Raw genomic sequence first — 18,854 nt, 5'->3', positions numbered from 1 at the left:
ATTGATTCAGCAGTTTCAAAGGAGGAGATTTTTTAAAGTAAGCAAACTAGATACAAATTTTGAAAAATTGTCTTTAAAGGGTAATAACTCCTTAAGGGGTCAATTGACAATTTCAGTCATTAAACTTATTTGTAGATCTTACTTTGCTGAACATTTTTGCTGTTTATAGTTTATCTTTATCTATAATAATATTCAAGATAATAACCGAAAACTGCAAAATTTCCTTAAAATCATCAAATCAGGGGCAATAACCTAAAAATCAGATACCTGATATGGCTGATGATTTCAGGGCAAATTAAGTAGATCTTGACCTAATGAATACTTTAACTTCTTGTCTGATTTACTCTGAATGCTTTAGTTTTTGAAATATAAGTCAAAAACTGCATTTTACCATTTAAGCCATGGCGGCCATGTTTTCTGGGGAAACAGAAAATAAAACACCAGCTTTATTCTAGATACCCTAAGGATCATTTAGCTTAAGTTTAGTTTAATTTGGTTCAGTAGTTTCAGAGGAGAAGATCTTTTAAAGTTAGAAAACATGATAAACAAATTGTGTAAAATTGTCTATAAAGGGTGATAACTCCTTAAGGGGTCAATTGACAATTTTGGTCATTAAACTTATTTGTAGATCTTACTTTGCTGAACATTTTTGCTGTTTACAGTTTATCAGTTTATCTTTATCTATAATAATATTCAAGATAATAACCAAAAACTGAAAAATTTCCTTAAAATCACAAATTTGGTAGCAGCAACCCAACAATGGGTTGTTAGATTCATCTGAAAATTTCAGGGCTGATAGAACTTGACCTAATGAACATTTTTAACCAATGTCAGATTGCTCTAAATGCTTTAGTTTTTAAAATATAAGCCAAAAACTGCATTTTACCCCTATGTTCTATTTTTAGCCATGGCGGCCATGTTTTTTGACGAAACAAAAAATAAAACACAAGCTTTATTCTAGATACCCTAGAGATCATTCAGCTTAAGTTTGGTTGGAATTGGTTTAGTAGTTTCAGAGGAGAAGATGTTTAAAATAGTTTACATCGAACGGACGACGACGACGGACGCCAAGTGATGGCAAAAAATGACGGACATGTATAGACCGTATGAAATTAAGAAGATGTGGTTAGATTGACAATGAGACAAATTTCCAACACAGACCAAATGATAGAAAGACGGAGATACCGTACGGTTTTCAACAATGAGCAAAACCTATACCGCATAGCAAGCTATAAAAAGCCCCGAAATGAAAACAATCAAACGAGAAAACTAACGCCCTGATTTATCATGTACAAAACGATAAACGAAAAACAAATATGATATACAGCAACAAACGTGAACCACAGTCTCTTGCAAGATCCCACACACTAAATATAATTACTCATATATATAATAAGTGAAAAATTCACATGACAAAAAACTATAGTTTTTTAAGCAGTCGCTGAACCATGAAAATGAGGTCAAAGACCATGGATACTTGACAGACAGGAACTTCGTAACATAAGGCAACTATATATATACGATATGAAGCATGCAGGTCTTCTCCCTTCTAAAATATATATTTAGCGTTAAGCAAACAGTTTACGCCGCCGCCACATCATCCAATTGATTAGCATCCCTATGTCTCGCATTCTGCTACTATCGTCGTCGCAGGCGAGACACATCATCTGTGATAATAATAAACGGGCTTTCAACTGATTTTTATAGCTTCTTCTTATATTATGCTGATTCGCCACTGTTCCAGGTTAGGGGGAGGGTTTGGCACCAGCAAGCAGATTTAACCCCGCCACCTTCTGTATGTGCCGGTCCCAAGACAGGAGCCTGTAATTCAGTTGTTGTCCTTTGTTGCTGTATATCATATCTGTTTTCCGTTTATTGTTTGTACATAAACCAGGCCTATAGTTTTCTCGTTTGAATTGTTTTACATGTGTCATTTCGGGGCATTTTATATCTTACTATGCGTTATGCGTTTTACTCATTATTGAAGGCTGCGTACGGTGGACTCTAGTTATTAACTTCTATGTCGTTTGGTCACCATCTTCGCTAGCCAAAGGTTACGACCCATTTCTCTCCTCTCCACACTGGTGGAGGGTTGTCTCATTGGCAATCATTTGTTATGTAATATATATATAACGAGTCAATTCCGAATTCACGTATTTAATGCACGACAAGCTCTTATATGATATACATGTACATACATGTAAAACGTCGTTATTCTAAAATTAACAGTAAAGCGGGCGTTTTCAGTAGCGAATTTGCATTGCAGGTGTAAGCATTAAAATGAATCTGTTGCAATGAGATTTGCAATGAAGTTTACAATTCGAGCGCGCTTATATGTCATTGAAAAATGTTCCCTTTACCAAAATTCTCAACGGAGGGATCATAGCTTATTTGGTGAGCATGTTTACAATATTGCCTGTATTCAATAGGACGTGTAGTTTCGTTGATGTTGTGATAAAAATTCGTAAGGGGTTCCGTGGAACCCTGTATCTCGCCTACGATTGCTGCTGTCAGTGTAAAGAGTGTAAATAGATGTTGACTTAAAAAGTGAGGCCATTTATCAGTAAAAAAAAATCAAACTTTCTCTTTAGATGCTATTTCTTGGTCTCGAAGATAAGCTTCTTTCCAAGTTTCATAACAATCCATGAAGGTTAACAAACTTATCATGTTAAAAAACTTTAATCCCAGACTGTGTGCATAGGTGAACTGTAAAAAATTTGCTTACATTAAAAATTCATGTGCATATTTATCTACAGAATTATTTTTCAATTGCATAACTGTGTTTGAAATTTGTTCATCTGTAAATACTCGATATTCTTTAGATAAATCTATATGTGAACAATAATATTTATGTACCTTTTATTTTCCCACTAATTTAGGACACGGAGAAAGACCTGCGTACACACGAATTCAATTTACACCAAAAATGTATATCCAACATGGCCATGACTACATCTGTGGTTGCTCTGGTTTTCTTTCTGTTTTGTTCATTTTGGAATTCGTTGTTGACATTTACTATTTTACCATCATCACCAATGTAACCTTTAGGCATGTAATCAACACTGGCCTTCAAAATTTTGCTCTCATTAAAAAACTGACAGTATTGGTATAAATATTCAGTCAAGACTATATACAATCGAGGTTTCTTTCCATATGCAATAACCGCATTAATCTAGTAAACTATAAATACCCAGATTTCCGAATTGATACATATGGCATTTATTTCTCTCACTTATCTAACTCTTACAGAATTAATCAAACATTGAAAGCGATCGATGTGCTATTTTGGACCGTGATATGATAAATGTCTTATGGTAAACTTCACAAAATCACAACATCCATAAACATTTCGGAAATATAAGTTTATCGACAGATTATAGCTATTCCTATGAACTACATTTGCGCCCCTTTAATAACAAGCTTGTTTCGGTATTTTTACGAATTTAGTTTTCGATGTTGTGTTTTGTGTACTTTTGTTTGTCTGTTGGTCTTTTTCTTTTTTAGCCATGGCGTTGTCAGTTTATTTTTTGACTTATGAGTTTGAATGTCCCTTTGATAACTTTTGCTTCTCTTTCAAAGGTTCACATATTTAAATTACATACAGCGACCAGATATCTTTGCAATCAAAAGGAATCGAAGTCATGATTGCTATAAATTGGAACAATGGTTTCAGAGAAGTGATTTTAAAAAAAATCTTTACATTTACTGAAAACGGACAACAATTACCAAGGTTACATGATGACAATACTGAATAGCTGTATTATTGGGTTGATATTCAATTGACATGCACCAAATGATATACCTAAATTTATGCATACTACATGTAACAGTCCATGAAGGTCTATATGGAATTTACAGAAAAAATAAAAAATAGATAAAAACGGGCCAACAATATAAAGAATCAACAATAATAGGATGCTTAAATATAAAGAATAGAGACTAAAGGGCAAATAATAAAGAATACTAGAAGATAAAATACAGAACTGAAGAATTTTAAAACTATCACTATTCCAGACCTCATCCTTGTGCAACCAGATCTATCACAGGGAACATGTGTACTAAGTTTCAAGTTGATTGGACTTCAACTTCATCAAAAACTACCTTGACCAAAATAATATAAGATAATATATTGAAAATCAAACTCTTATTTATTTTCTTTATTCAAATATAAATATAGCTTCTATTATAAATATCACAGTCTAGCAATACAGCACATGAATTTATCACAAATACACATTAAATAAATCAAAAGATTGAGTATTTCAAAATTAATAATTTATTATTTGTCTCAAAATACTGCTTAATTCATTTCATCAAATTATAAATTATATTGTGTGACTGCACCCTTTTCTATTTGGTTCCTTTGTTAGAAGATTGGTCATGTTTATTGGCCCAGTCTAGAGTTATCAAGGGGCATTATATTTTCTGGTCTGTGCATCTGTCCATCCGTTAGTCCATTAGACCCTTATTAAGTAAAAGTTTAAGATTACGGTAGTTTTTCTATATAACCTAATCATGCATGATTTCCTTTTTACATGTTGCTGCAAAGGCAAGACCAAATTACAGTGAGAAAACTTGTCACTATTGAATTTGACTGATACAGAACTAAAAGCTTTATCATAAGAAAAAACTTCCAGAAAACAATCCTCCACTTATACAAAAAGAGAAATGGTTTTACATTTTTAAAATAAATTCAATACAATGGAAAATCACATTTAATAATGGCACCTTGGTCTTTAAATCTAACTAATATGATAATTTTCTATTAAGCCCTGTTGAGTTTCACAAACTACAAATATATAGTGAAAACAATTTGTAATACTGCAATTCCTTAATCTGATTGAAATATAGATTTTATGTCTGCGCTTTGTTTACAAGGATCTGACAATAATCCATTCTACTTTCTGTTATAAAGACCTTTCGGGATCCTCTGGATTTGTCTTAATGATACACACCTTCATAAATTTGAAGGCTGAAATTTTATTGGCTGATGTAATAATTACCAAAACAGAAAGTAGAACAGAGAGTTGTAAGCAAAACTTGGGTACAGGATCTGTATCCTAATCAGATTGGCAATTCTACATCTTAAATGACTAGACAAAAAGTGTAATAAAAAGCCTCATGGAATCTTTTAACTATCACAGACACAATTGTAACATAAATTAAATATTTTTGCTAAAGTGCAATAAAATTATAACATACATGTACAAATAGTGATATTTTTTTGTTAAAATTAACAAATTCCTAAATAGTCAATCCAGGGGCTGGGGATGGGAATAATCTTTGAAAATATTGAACCCCATAATTTAAGTGAATGACATTAACTTCATAAACAGTTGCCTGTGGAGGAAGTTAGAATCTTCAATTTTTAAGCCATCTTTCACGGATATTAAAAGAGTTCTAAAACCATCAGAACAATTACTTTTACGTTCACCATACTTTTTTTAAAGCTATTTGTGATGTTACTTAAGGTGTCAATGCATTAATAACTAGATTCAATTGAAACTGATTACAAATATTTTTGAACGGAATAATTTAACAGCAAAAATAAAAAAATCACAAAATTTTTATGTTTGGTTCCAAAATTGATTGTGGAATTTCTGTGAGAATTATAAGAAAACTGAAAATTTTAAAATTATTGGTGGTTGCATGGATATAAAAAAAAAGTGCCTCCAATGTATCCAATTTTGGAACAGTCCAAAAAAAAAAAAAATATGGCATTGTATTTTTTACAATTCTACAACAATTCTGTCAAAAATTTCAAATGAAGGAGGGAGGGGGGACATGATTATTTCCCCTTAAGGTGTTACAAAAAACTGAACCTCAATTCATGTCCAAACCAGTGTATTGAAGCTTGCCTGACAACTTAGTCTTAATTTACAATTAGTAATATTACTTATTTAAACAGCAATGGAGTGAATAGAAATATTTTAGTGTTTAAAATTGGACGAACAACATCTAAAACACAATCAAGATTGAATGTAAGAGTTGAAAATTATCATTGAAATGATATAAAATTTAGTCCATATTAAAACAGATTGAGCGTCTCATAACATTTTCAAAATAAGGATATAAGCCATGGATGACTGGAATAACCTTCCTTTTCCTTTCTTTAAGAAGTGACATGGGCAAAATTAAGATTGAAACAACAGAAATCCCTTTCTTGGTAAACTTCAGTCGTCATGATTATCCACAAGCCCTACTGGCCAGGCCAGTAAAGTTTGTCTTATAAGAGGCCTTACAAGCCAAATAAATTGAAAGAAATATTATGAAAGACTGATTTTCCAGCTTATAAGTCAATAAGCTTTTCCATTAAAACTAAAACTTTGACAACAAAATGTAAAATGATGCAGATTTCTATATGACATTGGGGCTGCCTCCAAAAACTGTGTTGTGCTATATCATCATCATATTTATCAATTTTTTTTTTAAATGATTAAAATTTATAACAAGAGATTTTTAATGAAATTAAAACAACAAATATGTCAAATGGCTGTTTTAGCAGTTCGAGATTGCTCTAATGTCTACAGATTTTGCAGGCCAGTCTGTCAGATATCAGATCAGTCAACTAGGTTATATTTAGAAATTAACAGATAGGCAGATAACAATATCATCAACAGATACTTAAATTGACAAGTATTGTCTCATCTGCTACTAATTTTGTTGTAGGTAAAATAAAAACCTTTTGAACTATTATAATTAAATAAACAATGTAAATATGACAATTCCTATGCAGGAACGAGATTTTTTTAATAACTGAACCAAGCCAGATTCACTAATAGCACCATTATTGAACAAAACATCTACATGAACTATAAATACTCTCTACAGGTATCTGGAGAAAAGACATAATTTACTTTCAAATATCAAATTTATCAAACTTGCAATAGGCAATTGAAGATGGTTCTCATTTGAGTTATCTCCCATTTATCAGGATTGATCTCAACTAAAAAAATAACTTAAATGTAAACAGCTTATGAGTTCCCCCACAAATACACTTGATTTCGATCATTATCATTCCATCAAAATAATTTGGTTTACGACGACTTTTTTCAACCTCATTTGGATGTCAATAAGTTGAGGAAAGGAATGAATGCATATCTTAATTGTCATAATCTCCATATTTTGGCTAAAAAAATGTAATAAATGGTAAAATAAACATATTCTGATGATAAAATTGAATATCGTACATAGGAATGCAGTGACGTTTAAATAATTCTAAGTGGACACAATGACCTTGTTTCATGGATGATGGGATCCAGTTTGCCAATAAAATGCGTAAATGACGTCAAATTTAGTATAAAGGAAGACAGTTTTTCTAGGTCAGGAAAATGGTATGGCTAACTATCATTATACAGTGGGTTCCTTATTAACCTTGGGATACCAATTTTTTGGGATTTCAGGGGTAAATGTGCACCCCAAATTTAAAGGTTCATCAAAGTATACATTTTTAATAGGTTTGTATGCAAACTTCGGCAAAACCACGAATCAAATATCCACGAAAATACAAATTTCCCTCAAATTCAATTCATGAAAATTGGTGCCCATGAAAATAAATTAATCAACAAAACCTATGTCTGATAATTCTGATATCTAATCTGATTTTGGAATTCTGGTAAAGTTACAAAACGTCTGATCTGCACATTACTATAACATCAACAATATGACTTTACATAATCAAAACAAACAGAATTAATACAAATTATTGGTTTTCAGTAATTTTTTCATCTTTTTTTGGGCAAATCTAACCCCCCACAAAAACGTATTTCAAAATTTGTCTAATTTAGAGTAAAAAAGCTGAAAGTATTATATATTTATGTTTTTGTAAACGTTAAACTTGTAAACCTTTAACTTAGCAAATTGTGTTGAAATTAGTCTATCTATTTCTAAAAATGATACAATCTTCAGCATGGGGAAAATGTGATCAATAATTACACCCCACAATCTTCAGCATGGGAAAAATGTGATCAATAATTATTCTCCACAATCTTTTTTTGTGGTTAATTAACAGCCAAGTTATCCTAAAAGGTATTTGTGCCTTTCAATTACAAAAAAACATTAATCATACTGCATCAATATGTAGTAGGTTCTGTCTGCAGTACAATTTTATTTGATATTTGACATTCCCCTCGAGGATTACACCCTAAGATTACAAACTGATATTCTATGCTAGACTCTAATCCAAATACACGATGGTCTTGTCTGCCATATAAAGGAATGGTTTTCCATGCTCTACTCTGACCTAATGGTCTGTATAAGAGAAAATGAGATATTTGTTGGTCCACTGTGATGTCCTGCGGACTTGAGCTGTACACTTGTATTGAGGACGTAAACTGGCGACATAAGCTTTCAACTATCACAGGCACTGCAAAAAGAATACAGCATATTTCAATTATATTTTAAACCTTGCATTATATTGACACAAAACTTGCCATTTCAGAATCTGATGCAGTCAAGGTATAACATTTTCAAAAGCTACTTCATAATGTTGTGATTGATTGATAGATTGATTAGTGTTTGCATTACAGTGCATCAGCGCAAAATGCTGAAGCGAAAAGGGCTAAATCCTGGCCAATGTTATTATTAACTAGTACTAACTATAGACCAAACAATGCAAATTGAGCTAATAAAGCAATGTTATTTTTGTACTTGGATATTAACATTGAAATTAATCATATTCCATTTAGATTCTGAATCAACTTTTGATTTTGCCATTTAGTAAGGGACTTTCCGTTTTGAATTTTCCTTGGAGTTCAGTGTTTTTGTTATTTTACTTTTTGTTTAACATGATTCAATAACATGGTTAAAAGTTAGTTTTTTTTCTTCATCAAGTCAGATATGTAATTTGTTATAACAAGCAAAGATCCTTTTTGTTGATCTATGGGCTATGTTTCCATCCCAAAAAACAATGTGAATTGGTTTGTAACTTTCATTGAATTTGGTTGAAAATTGAAATTGATGCTAATCGTGACGTCATAAAAAATGCTGATATGTAAATTTTCAATAATAAACATATTTTCTATCTTATAGTCATTATTTCAACTATGATTTGTTGTGATATTAGAAATTGTTTCACATTTTGTTATGTCAAATTGTCAAGGCAATTTATAGCTTACTATATATACTGTTTGGGATTTGCTCATTGTTGAAGGTTGTAAAGTGACATATAATATCGTTGCTTACATCTACATCATTTGGTCTCTGTTGGATAGTTATTTCATTAACAATCATACCATATCTCCTTATTTTTATATTAAATGCTAACTTGCAATTTAAGGATGTTTGCTACTCTGTTTCAAAATAATAAGCTATTTAAAAGAGTGATGTAAATTGGTAGTATATAAATAAAAGAACTAAAAAAGCAGATAAAAATGAAGGGTCTGTGTGCTTGTTTTCGAGATATACGCCATTGAAAATTTGGCAGGAAATGATTCTCTCTAGATTTTTCATATATTTAACATTAGCACCTTTTTTCTGTCTAAAAGTATGAAAAAATAACGGATTTAATAAGATTTTTCAAAGATGGCATTTTAAACTATATCTAATCAAATTATGAAAAGAAAAGTAGGGGTTAGTGGGCAAAAAATTTTAATGGCACTACATGGATAAAACCAGAGGATTCCAAATATCTGGCAAAAATTCAAAAACAAGAGGAGCGAACATCCTTAAGCGAGAAGTAGAGGCCATTTTTGGCCCTTATAGCTCTACCTGGTATAACACTTTCACTATGCATCAAAGTTGTACATTGCACCACTTCAGAATTAGGGGATTTCCCTGCCAAGTTGCTAGCACTAACACAGAAATAGTATGTGGTCCCTTTACACAGGTTGTCTAGCAGTATAACTACATTGGCATTATTGTGTGGCAGGCCCTTGGCCACTAGTCTGTCATCTGGTACATTCTTCACTATCACAGTTTCCTGAAAAATGAAAATAAGACGCTACTAATAAGGATACATTTATAAGAATGAACTCTCCTACAATCATTATCAAGTAAGGGCTGTTCCCAAATATTAGTGGGGGATAAGAGGCACTCAAATTAATAAAATGAGTGGTTGCATTTTTCCTAGAATTTGTAAGAATCATAAGAAAATTGAAAATCTTTATTTCATGGGTGATCAAGGTTTTAAAAAGTTCCATAAATGCCTTTATAACATTAAGAAGATGTAGTATGATTTCCAATGAGACAACTATCCCCAAGAGATAAAATGTCTGTAACAAAGATGTATTTAAGCAAATTTGTCAATAAAAAACTTATAATAATTAATGACTTAACCTCCATACAAATATAATACTAAAGGAAATATTTTTGACAGATATAGTTAACAGAAGATGATCCTTTTTGAAAATGTACTTATAAATACCACAGTGAAATGTTTTGAGTTTGTTAACTTGTGCAGTAAAATGCCTACTGCTAACGTTAACATCACGAAATTCAGACACCCCAAAAATTTCCACATCTACTGTAGGAAATGCAATTTAACAAAAAGGATCTTTATCATAGAAATCATCATATTTGTTCATTTTATTTCTCATGTTATCTGAGGACTTGTCAACTTATATTTTGCCCATTATTATGAGTACCAATGCATATGCTCATTGCAAAAATTTTCTGCTTAAATGCTAAAAAAATATAGGGCTCATCTTTTAACACAATGTGAAAATTATAATGTGCATGAACAAAATTATATGAGCACTGGTATCAAAAATACCAAAAATATCTATGTTTGTCTATTGTAGATGGGGCCTCGGTGGCCGAGTGGTCTAAGTAGTTACTACTGTAATCACTAGCCAGTCAACACTGAGGTTGTGAGTTTGAACCCTGCTCATGCGGGTGCACTCGACTCCAATCTTAATTGACTAGGAATGTCAGTTTTCCTATTGAAGGTCGGTGGTTTTCTCCGGGCACTCCGGCTTCCTCCACCAATAAAAACTGGCCGCAACGAAATAGCCCAAAAGCGGTGCTTAAAAGTGTCGTTAAAACACCAAAAATCAAAATCAAATCTATTGTAGATTCATTAATATTCGAGAAATGCCAATTTTAATGGATTTCTATAGTATAGGTAAACTTTGAATTAAAATGTTGCATGCAGACTTTGACAAAACCCAACAATAAATTATCCACAAAAATACAGTTTTTCCCCTATTCACAAAAATAAATGAATTGACAGTATAAACAAACCTCAATTTCAAGAGACTTCTGCTCTTCAGAACAATAATGAATTTCATACTGATCAATAACATCATGTATACTTTGTGGTGCTGATAAAACAAGTACTACACAGTCCTCACTCCTTGTACACCGACTTACATCAACTATTGGTGTCATGGGTGCTACAAAATGACAAATTGATAACAAAATAATGTTTGCTGCTGAATTTTAAAATTACAGTTCCCATTATTCTCCATCAATATATAATTCCTCAACTTTATCGCAAAATAATAATAGGTGCTCATTTTTAAGATATGTGCCTTGGAAAACTCATTTTTAAGATAATGTGCCTTGGAAAACTCATTTTTAAGATATGTGTCTTGGAAAATTCATTTTTATGATATGTGCCTTGGAAAACTAAGAAATTTTAGTGTGAAAAAGATGTCCCTGTATTTATTATATCAAATGCATGTAAAGAAATGAATTCTAAATGATATGGAAAATATATTATAAATAAGAATTTGGAAACATTTTGCCATAAATTACATTTGAGATATAATTTTTTTTTTTAAATTATGAATAAATTGTAAGCTGCTTAGAAACACAGATCAATTTAATTCTGTTTCATATGAATGCTTAAAGGATTGTTGAAACTCAATGTCTATTGCAAATTATGCATTACTTATTTTAGGAATTATCTCCCTTTGAACAGACATTTCCCCCCTTAAGTAAATGCTAATAATCACAATTACTAGATAATTTTGCTCATCTTTTTGCACACTTGATATCATTTTAAGTTTTTAAAAGAAATTGTTTTTTCTAAAGATTAACTTTCAGAATTAGATTTATATTATAATCCATTCCCCTTTCAAAAAACATTTAACTCAGCTCAGTTTTTGCTGTTATTAAGTAAAAACTTATCTAAAGGATCTAACATATTGATTTTAGTCGAAATAAATACTTGAAATGTACAACTGATGCTAAAATCACACTAAACTATTGTAAATTTGAAAATTTTTGCTTGCATCTATTACTGCAATTGTTGAACATAAGACTCTTTAGAATCTAAAGGAATATGGTTAATCTCATTGTTTGTATACCAAAAATGAAAATAACGTTAGGTCATTGGTTGAATTTACATTGTTTAGGTTTTTAAACCAATCACAACAAATTGGTGTACATTTTTGGGAAATATTACCAAGAACGCGTTAGATTCTGAAACAGCGAATTGACAAAAATGTCAAATTAATTATTGTGATTTTAAGAAATGGAGCATACAAATAAAGCTTACATATTCCAAAGTTAAAATGTAAGTTTTTTTTTGTAAATCTTATCCCATGATTCCCATGGCCATTATTAGCAATAATAAAAACATCACAAACATTTCTAAAATAACAATGAAACTGCTTACCAGACAAGTAATGAAGGTCTCTTAGTACACCTTTCTCTCGTCTAAAGTCCACAACTTTTGTTGTTAAGGATTCTAAATCACTCTGCTGACTTTGAACACTTTGACAATCAATGCTTGCTTTAAGTAACCTGCCAAAAAAAGAAATACAAAGTAAATTCCAGTTTAATAGACGTTTGAGATTTGAAAAATAATATATGTTTTGGTAGGAAAAAGATAAGTGTACAATTTCATGGCAGGTTGACTTCACAACTGGTATTTGTTTATAGTTTTCTGCCTATCATATAGCATTTTGTAGTAATAACAAATACTGGTCAGCTTGATGTCAATATAAAAGGCCTGGTTTAGGTGAAATGTCTACCTCTAAATAAATTGTAACCTTGTGAAATAGACTAAAAAAATCCATGTTAAACAAATGCGGTATACCAGTCTGGTAAAATCAGTATATATTTATATGACATATTATGTCCTGAATATGCATGTAATATTTGCTGCATGATTTTAAGCAGCTAATAATAAAATTATAATACAGATATTCTGAGATATGGTGTGTTTGTTTCAAGTCTGATTTTGTCTTAATCTCGAATACACTAAAAGTGGATTATTAGAATCACAAGGAAACCCAAATGTTGTGTTTCTTCAATTTATATGTTTTTATTTGACTCAAATAGATGAACTAACAAAAATTAAAAAAAAAGGTCTACTCACTTGTCATTTAAGGAACAGGCCTCCTGAAAATACAAATGATAATTTTTAAAACTTTGTTATCTCCCCTAAACTGCTTATTTATTATTTATGATATTTGCAATTGGGTAAATTGATTTGCTTTTTAATTTTATAGTATAACTTCACTTATAAACTATCGTATTTGTGAATTTGTTTTAGACATTTCTATTTCTTGTCTTGAAATCTATAAGTCATTTGTTCAAGTGTTTTATAATCAGACACAACATTCCAATTGACACTGTTAAATTTGAAACTACTTTTTAATAAAAAATAAATATCAAATAACTAATAATTTGAAAATAAACTGCAGACAGCTATCAACTATGAACAGAAGTTAGATAAAAAAAATGTTCCTGTACATGATGTTTTATTATTCTTAAGTTTAATAATACCTCTAGGAATTCTGGGACATTTTCTTTGAGAAGTTCTTTAGCAAAGTTTTGTAGTGCTTGAGATGACCCCTGTATTCTTTCAATGGCTTTCACCATGTCTTCCATGTCATTTTGTCTTATTCTTTCTTCATATTCAAGGTCAGCAAGGAAAAAATTCCTTTTATTTTCTATTTCTGCCATTAATGCATCACAATGCATATTAATTTCATCTCTTCTTCTATTTATAGCTTGCTGTTATAAAAAAAAGATAAAAAGTTTTACATTCCTGACGACTCAACCATAAGAGACATATAATACAAGAGACAGGAAACTAGGTGACATATATTTATTTCACGCTATTCTCGTGCTTGGATTAAAAATGCCTAAGTACAAATCTAAATCTCCTTTTCTAACATATTACAAAAATTTATAACAAATACCTAAGAAATCCTCTACATTTTCAGGTCTGTATATGAAAAAGTAGTTTGAAATTTTTTGGGTAAATATAAATGTCTTTTAAATGTAATATTTTCATCAATTCTTTGAAAATTAAAGAAAAAGTAGATGAAGTTATCTCCCATTACACACTGGATGTGGCAATATCCATATTTATAAGACGTAGCATTATATATGCTTGCTGCTCATGTATAAATACTATAATTATGCATTTAATCATTTTTCTTTATCACTTATCAATTCAATAGAAATTAAAAAGATCACACTCATGACTGCAAGAATTCAAAAACAGATTTGAATCTATTTAGGATGTCAGATTTTACCATCATCAACATTTTAAATTCTCTGTTGAGGAAACTTAAAAAAGACATCATGTGTCATGTAAATAAAATAAACTTTTAAATTAAACAAAATATCATTGTGTTTTTGTTTTTCAATCTGTTTTCATTTTGGGCCACGGTGCTTAAGTGGTCTAGTTAAGAAGTTCATTTACAGCAATCACTATCCTGTCAACACTGAGATTGTGTGTTACTGATACATTGCAAGTGCCTTTGATTTTAAATAAACTTAATTGACTAGGAATGCCAGTTTTCCTGCTGAAGGTTGTAGTTTTTTAATGGTACTTCAGCTTCCTTTACCAATAAAAACTGGACAAAACAGTAAAGTCGAGCATGCTGAAATTGGTGTTAAACAACAAGTAATCAATCTATTTTCTATCTAATTATACCATGGATGATGAATTTAAAAGTCATCCTGATTAAGAACTAATACCTACCTGCATATCCTTTAGGTTATCTCTCTGACATTTTAATGAAGTTGTTACATGTGCTTGACTGGTGTCTAGTTTGGATAAACTGTTATTTAATGAAATCTGAAAAATAATTTGAAAAAATAGAGTTATCTCCCATTAACAGATTGTAACATTCATATTTATTCAGGTGTCAAACCACCAATTCAAAATCCCTATATATTCAACCATACAATTTTAACAGCTCTCTCCTATATCTTACTGTAAGTTTTTAACTTAATACTTAGAACAATATAAACTGTGAAACTACTATAAATATGGGATGCAGTGGTGTGTATCTTGTGTTGCTGAGTCTAGTTAGACAAGAGAGAAAGACAGGAATTCTCTTTCAAAAGGTCAATAGAATAAGAACAGCAGAAGTATATTTTGCAAGAGTTGACAGTGTTGGTTAAGATTTCATGGTCACCTCGTTATCTTATATATTTTACTTCTAAAAGTTACGACTTAGTCTATATTCCTTCTGTGAGCAACATATTATTATACAATTTACAACAAAAGGTAAACCTTCTTGATATTATTGAGATTTTATTTAGGGGATTTAACAATTTATCAGTTTACAGATACAAAACACAATTCTGGATTTTGGAACACAAGAGTTACTATCAACATTTGTTCACCAATAGTAATATATATCAACAGTGAATAGCAGATCACAAATCCGGATTTTTGAACAAGCGAGTTATTATCAAGATGTGTTCACTAACATATCAATAGTGAACAGAAGATGAGCATGTGAATACAATTTTTTTTGTTTCTTTCACCTATGAATGAGTTTCCATGGATCTACTACAACTGCTCAGTCCTTAACATTATTCAGATTTACAAAGTTAACTATAAAAAAATGGAATAGTCAGATTTCCCTGTTAAAAAATGGAATGGACTTCTAAATAAACTGTTCCATACCAGATTTCCATGTTGAAAAATAGGTGGGACCTTTAAATGAACTATTCCATACCAGATTTCCTAGTTTGAAAATGGAATGGACTTATAAATAAACTATTCCATAACAGATTACCCTGTTTAAAAATGGAATGGACTTTTAAATGAACTATACCATACCAGATTTCCTAGATTTAAAATGAAATTGACTTTTAATGATCTATTCCATACCAAATTTCCTAGTTCAAAAATGGAATGGACTTTTAAATGAACTACTTCATACCAGTCAGATTTCCTAGTATACAAATGGAATGGACTTTTAAGTTACTATTCCATACCAGATTTCGCTGTTTAAAAATGGAATGGACTTTTAAATGAACTGTTCCATACCAGATTTCTTAGTTTAAAAATGGAATGGACTTATAAATAAACTATTCCATACCAGATTTTGCTGTTTAAAAATGGAATGGACTTTTAAATAAACTATTCCATACCAGATTTTGCTGTTTAAAAATGGAATGGACTTTTAATAGTAACATCCTATACAGATTTCCCTGAATTGTGCGTTCTTCACCTTTCTACATGCCAATTTTCGACCAAAGCTTAATGTCTTCTTTTGACAAATGACATTCAAGAAGTCACCTACTACTAAAAATAGCATTCTGGTTTTCCAAAAATCTCCTAAAGCAAATATGTATCAAATATACCCTAAAATTGTAAATTTAAACTCAAATTGATCCAAATATAGCTCTCATTCTGCAAAAGGTTTAATTGTGTAAATCCATTTGACATGTGTAAGTAAAAACAATACATGTATAAAAAAAAACTGTATTTTGTCAGAGTATGGCTACTTTTACATATGTTTTCAATATGATTGGTTGTAAGATACCTTCAGTGATTTTGAGTTTTTTTATTTTTATGTTTCTTTTTTATGATTTTTTTATTTTCTTGACAAAGGACATATACTTGAGCAGTATGAAATCAAAAAGCATATCTATTTTTTGTAATTACCTTCAAGTCTGAATATGCATCTTCAATCAAGATTATGCTATGTCCTCTATGGCACTCCATACTATTACACTTAGTACAACATGACTGTGAACATTCAGAACAATATAAACTTAATTTCTCTTTATGTAATGAGCACTTTCCTGAATGAGAAAACGTCTGTATAGGTTCAGTCTTTTTAATGAGATCTGTCCTTGGTTCCACTATTTCATGACTTGAATATGGCTCTCTGGATGGATGAGAATGTCTAAAGCACCTGCTGCAGTATGAGGAACAACAATCAAGGCAAGATTTTTTGGCAAGTTTTTTCAGTGATGAATCACAATGCTGGCATAAAATAGGATTTTCTGCAACTTGTTCTATAATTGGTTGAACTACATCTTCCTTTACAGGTGAAGAAGATTTTTGTTTTTCTTTCTCTCCTTTCTGCTGGTCTTCTTTGTATCTACATATTATATTTTCAAGGGCTAGAACTCTTGGCAGACTACTAATTCCTCCGCTAACATAACAGTTATCCCTACACACAGGACAGCGAATAAAATTAAAATCAAACAGGTGTTCAGCACATGGTTCTCGACATAAAACATGCGAACAGGGAAGGATGATTGGATAAGAATATAGTTCTAAACACACTGGACATTGTAGATCATCATCGACATCCATCTTTATGTTGTGGCTTGAATTGCTAGACTTGGAGGATTTTGACCGATGTGATGTCACAGGTTGGGCTGACCAGTCTATGCTGGACCACAAAGCAGCATTGTTGTTCTAAAAATATAAATAAATAAAAAGGAAATCAGTAATAATACAACATATTGTTTGTTTCTGTTAATCTTTATTTATAGTAACAAATGCCATCTTAATTTACATCTAAGGAATGTTACTTGATGATTTGGACCACAATTACTGCAAACTAACCACTGGATTAAATTGGATAAGATAATGTAAAAGTTTATACATGCATTACTGAAATTTCATTTGTTTATACATGCAATACTGTAATTTCATTTATGTTCATGGGTGCAAATTTTCGTGGATTTTGGAAAATAGTATTTTCGTGGATATTTGATTTTGTGGTTTTGCAAAAGTTTGTATACACATACCATATAGAAAATTTACACTTCTTTGAACATTTAAATTCATATTTTCGCTCTTTCAACTAAATCATAAAAAATCGTTACCCAAGGAATAATAATGAATTCACAGCACTAAATATCTAAGTTAAGGGAGGACACACTTAAATATCTCGCCTGCATTGTTCAATAATTAATACCAGTCTACCCGATCATCAGGTGTTACATGCTGGTCTAGTAACTAAAATCATAATTTAATTTTTATTCAGTCATTGCATACATAATATGGACTCAGTCTATCAAGCTCTTCTGCCATCTGATATACACCGTTAAAGCTTTATATACATAAAGTTTATGCCACAGTTAACACTGGTCAATTAGCATTTATATGTATGACTTTTAGAGAAAATTGTACCAGGCCAGACCAAAACCTTTCACAATGTTTAATGATTTGAACCACTAATGTTTTCTACCCCAGGCATTACATAAGATTGCCTAAGTCATATTTGGCAAAACTTCTCAGAATTTTTGGTTTTTTAATGCTATTCAACTTCATATATGATTTGAACTTCAAACTGTTTTAATCCAAGTCCCACTGATGAGTCTTATGTAGATGAAACATGTGTATAGTGTACTGAATTACCTGAGCCTGGTATCTTTGACAAGTTTTCATACTGATCCTTTGGCAAGGTGAGCTTAGATAGCTTGTTTAAAATTCATAAAATTGTACCTATCACTTTACATGCACAACTTTCATAAAACTTTAACTATCTCCTATACGCACCCTTTAAACATGTTAAACAGTAAGTTTAGAAGGTGACGAGATAGAATTCGTTACATTCAATTGACAGGTTACTTTAGTTATGTCATACAACAAAGGTGTGAAGAGGATTTAATAACGATTATGGAAAGATTTATTATTGACAAAATATCTTTGTACCTTCGATTCTCTGATATTTTTATCATTAAAAGTT

General features: G+C 31.0%; 1 protein-coding gene across 5 annotated transcripts in view; it reads right to left on the bottom strand.

Moving 5' to 3' along the window:
• Nucleotides 1–6,601: 6,601 nt before the first annotated feature.
• LOC127720200 (E3 ubiquitin-protein ligase Midline-1-like) overlaps nucleotides 6,602–18,854 on the bottom strand; it is a 28,100-nt gene continuing 15,847 nt past the window's right edge. For all 5 annotated transcript variants that reach the window (XM_052226669.1, XM_052226673.1, XM_052226672.1 and 2 more), the window contains exons 2-9: nucleotides 16,811–17,575; nucleotides 14,888–14,983; nucleotides 13,678–13,908; nucleotides 13,268–13,290; nucleotides 12,563–12,690; nucleotides 11,182–11,333; nucleotides 9,709–9,919; nucleotides 6,602–8,365 (exon numbers count right to left, since the gene is read on the bottom strand). In XM_052226669.1, coding sequence (XP_052082629.1) covers nucleotides 8,073–8,365; nucleotides 9,709–9,919; nucleotides 11,182–11,333; nucleotides 12,563–12,690; nucleotides 13,268–13,290; nucleotides 13,678–13,908; nucleotides 14,888–14,983; nucleotides 16,811–17,575 — 1,899 coding nt within the window. In that variant the 3' untranslated portion in view covers nucleotides 6,602–8,072. The remainder of the gene's footprint in view (nucleotides 8,366–9,708; nucleotides 9,920–11,181; nucleotides 11,334–12,562; nucleotides 12,691–13,267; nucleotides 13,291–13,677; nucleotides 13,909–14,887; nucleotides 14,984–16,810; nucleotides 17,576–18,854) is intronic.

The sequence above is a fragment of the Mytilus californianus genome, unplaced genomic scaffold (assembly GCF_021869535.1).
Source record: "Mytilus californianus isolate M0D057914Y unplaced genomic scaffold, xbMytCali1.0.p SCAF_11, whole genome shotgun sequence".
Classification (NCBI taxonomy): Eukaryota; Metazoa; Mollusca; class Bivalvia; order Mytilida; family Mytilidae; genus Mytilus; species Mytilus californianus.
This window is presented reverse-complemented; position numbering and strand designations above follow the sequence as displayed.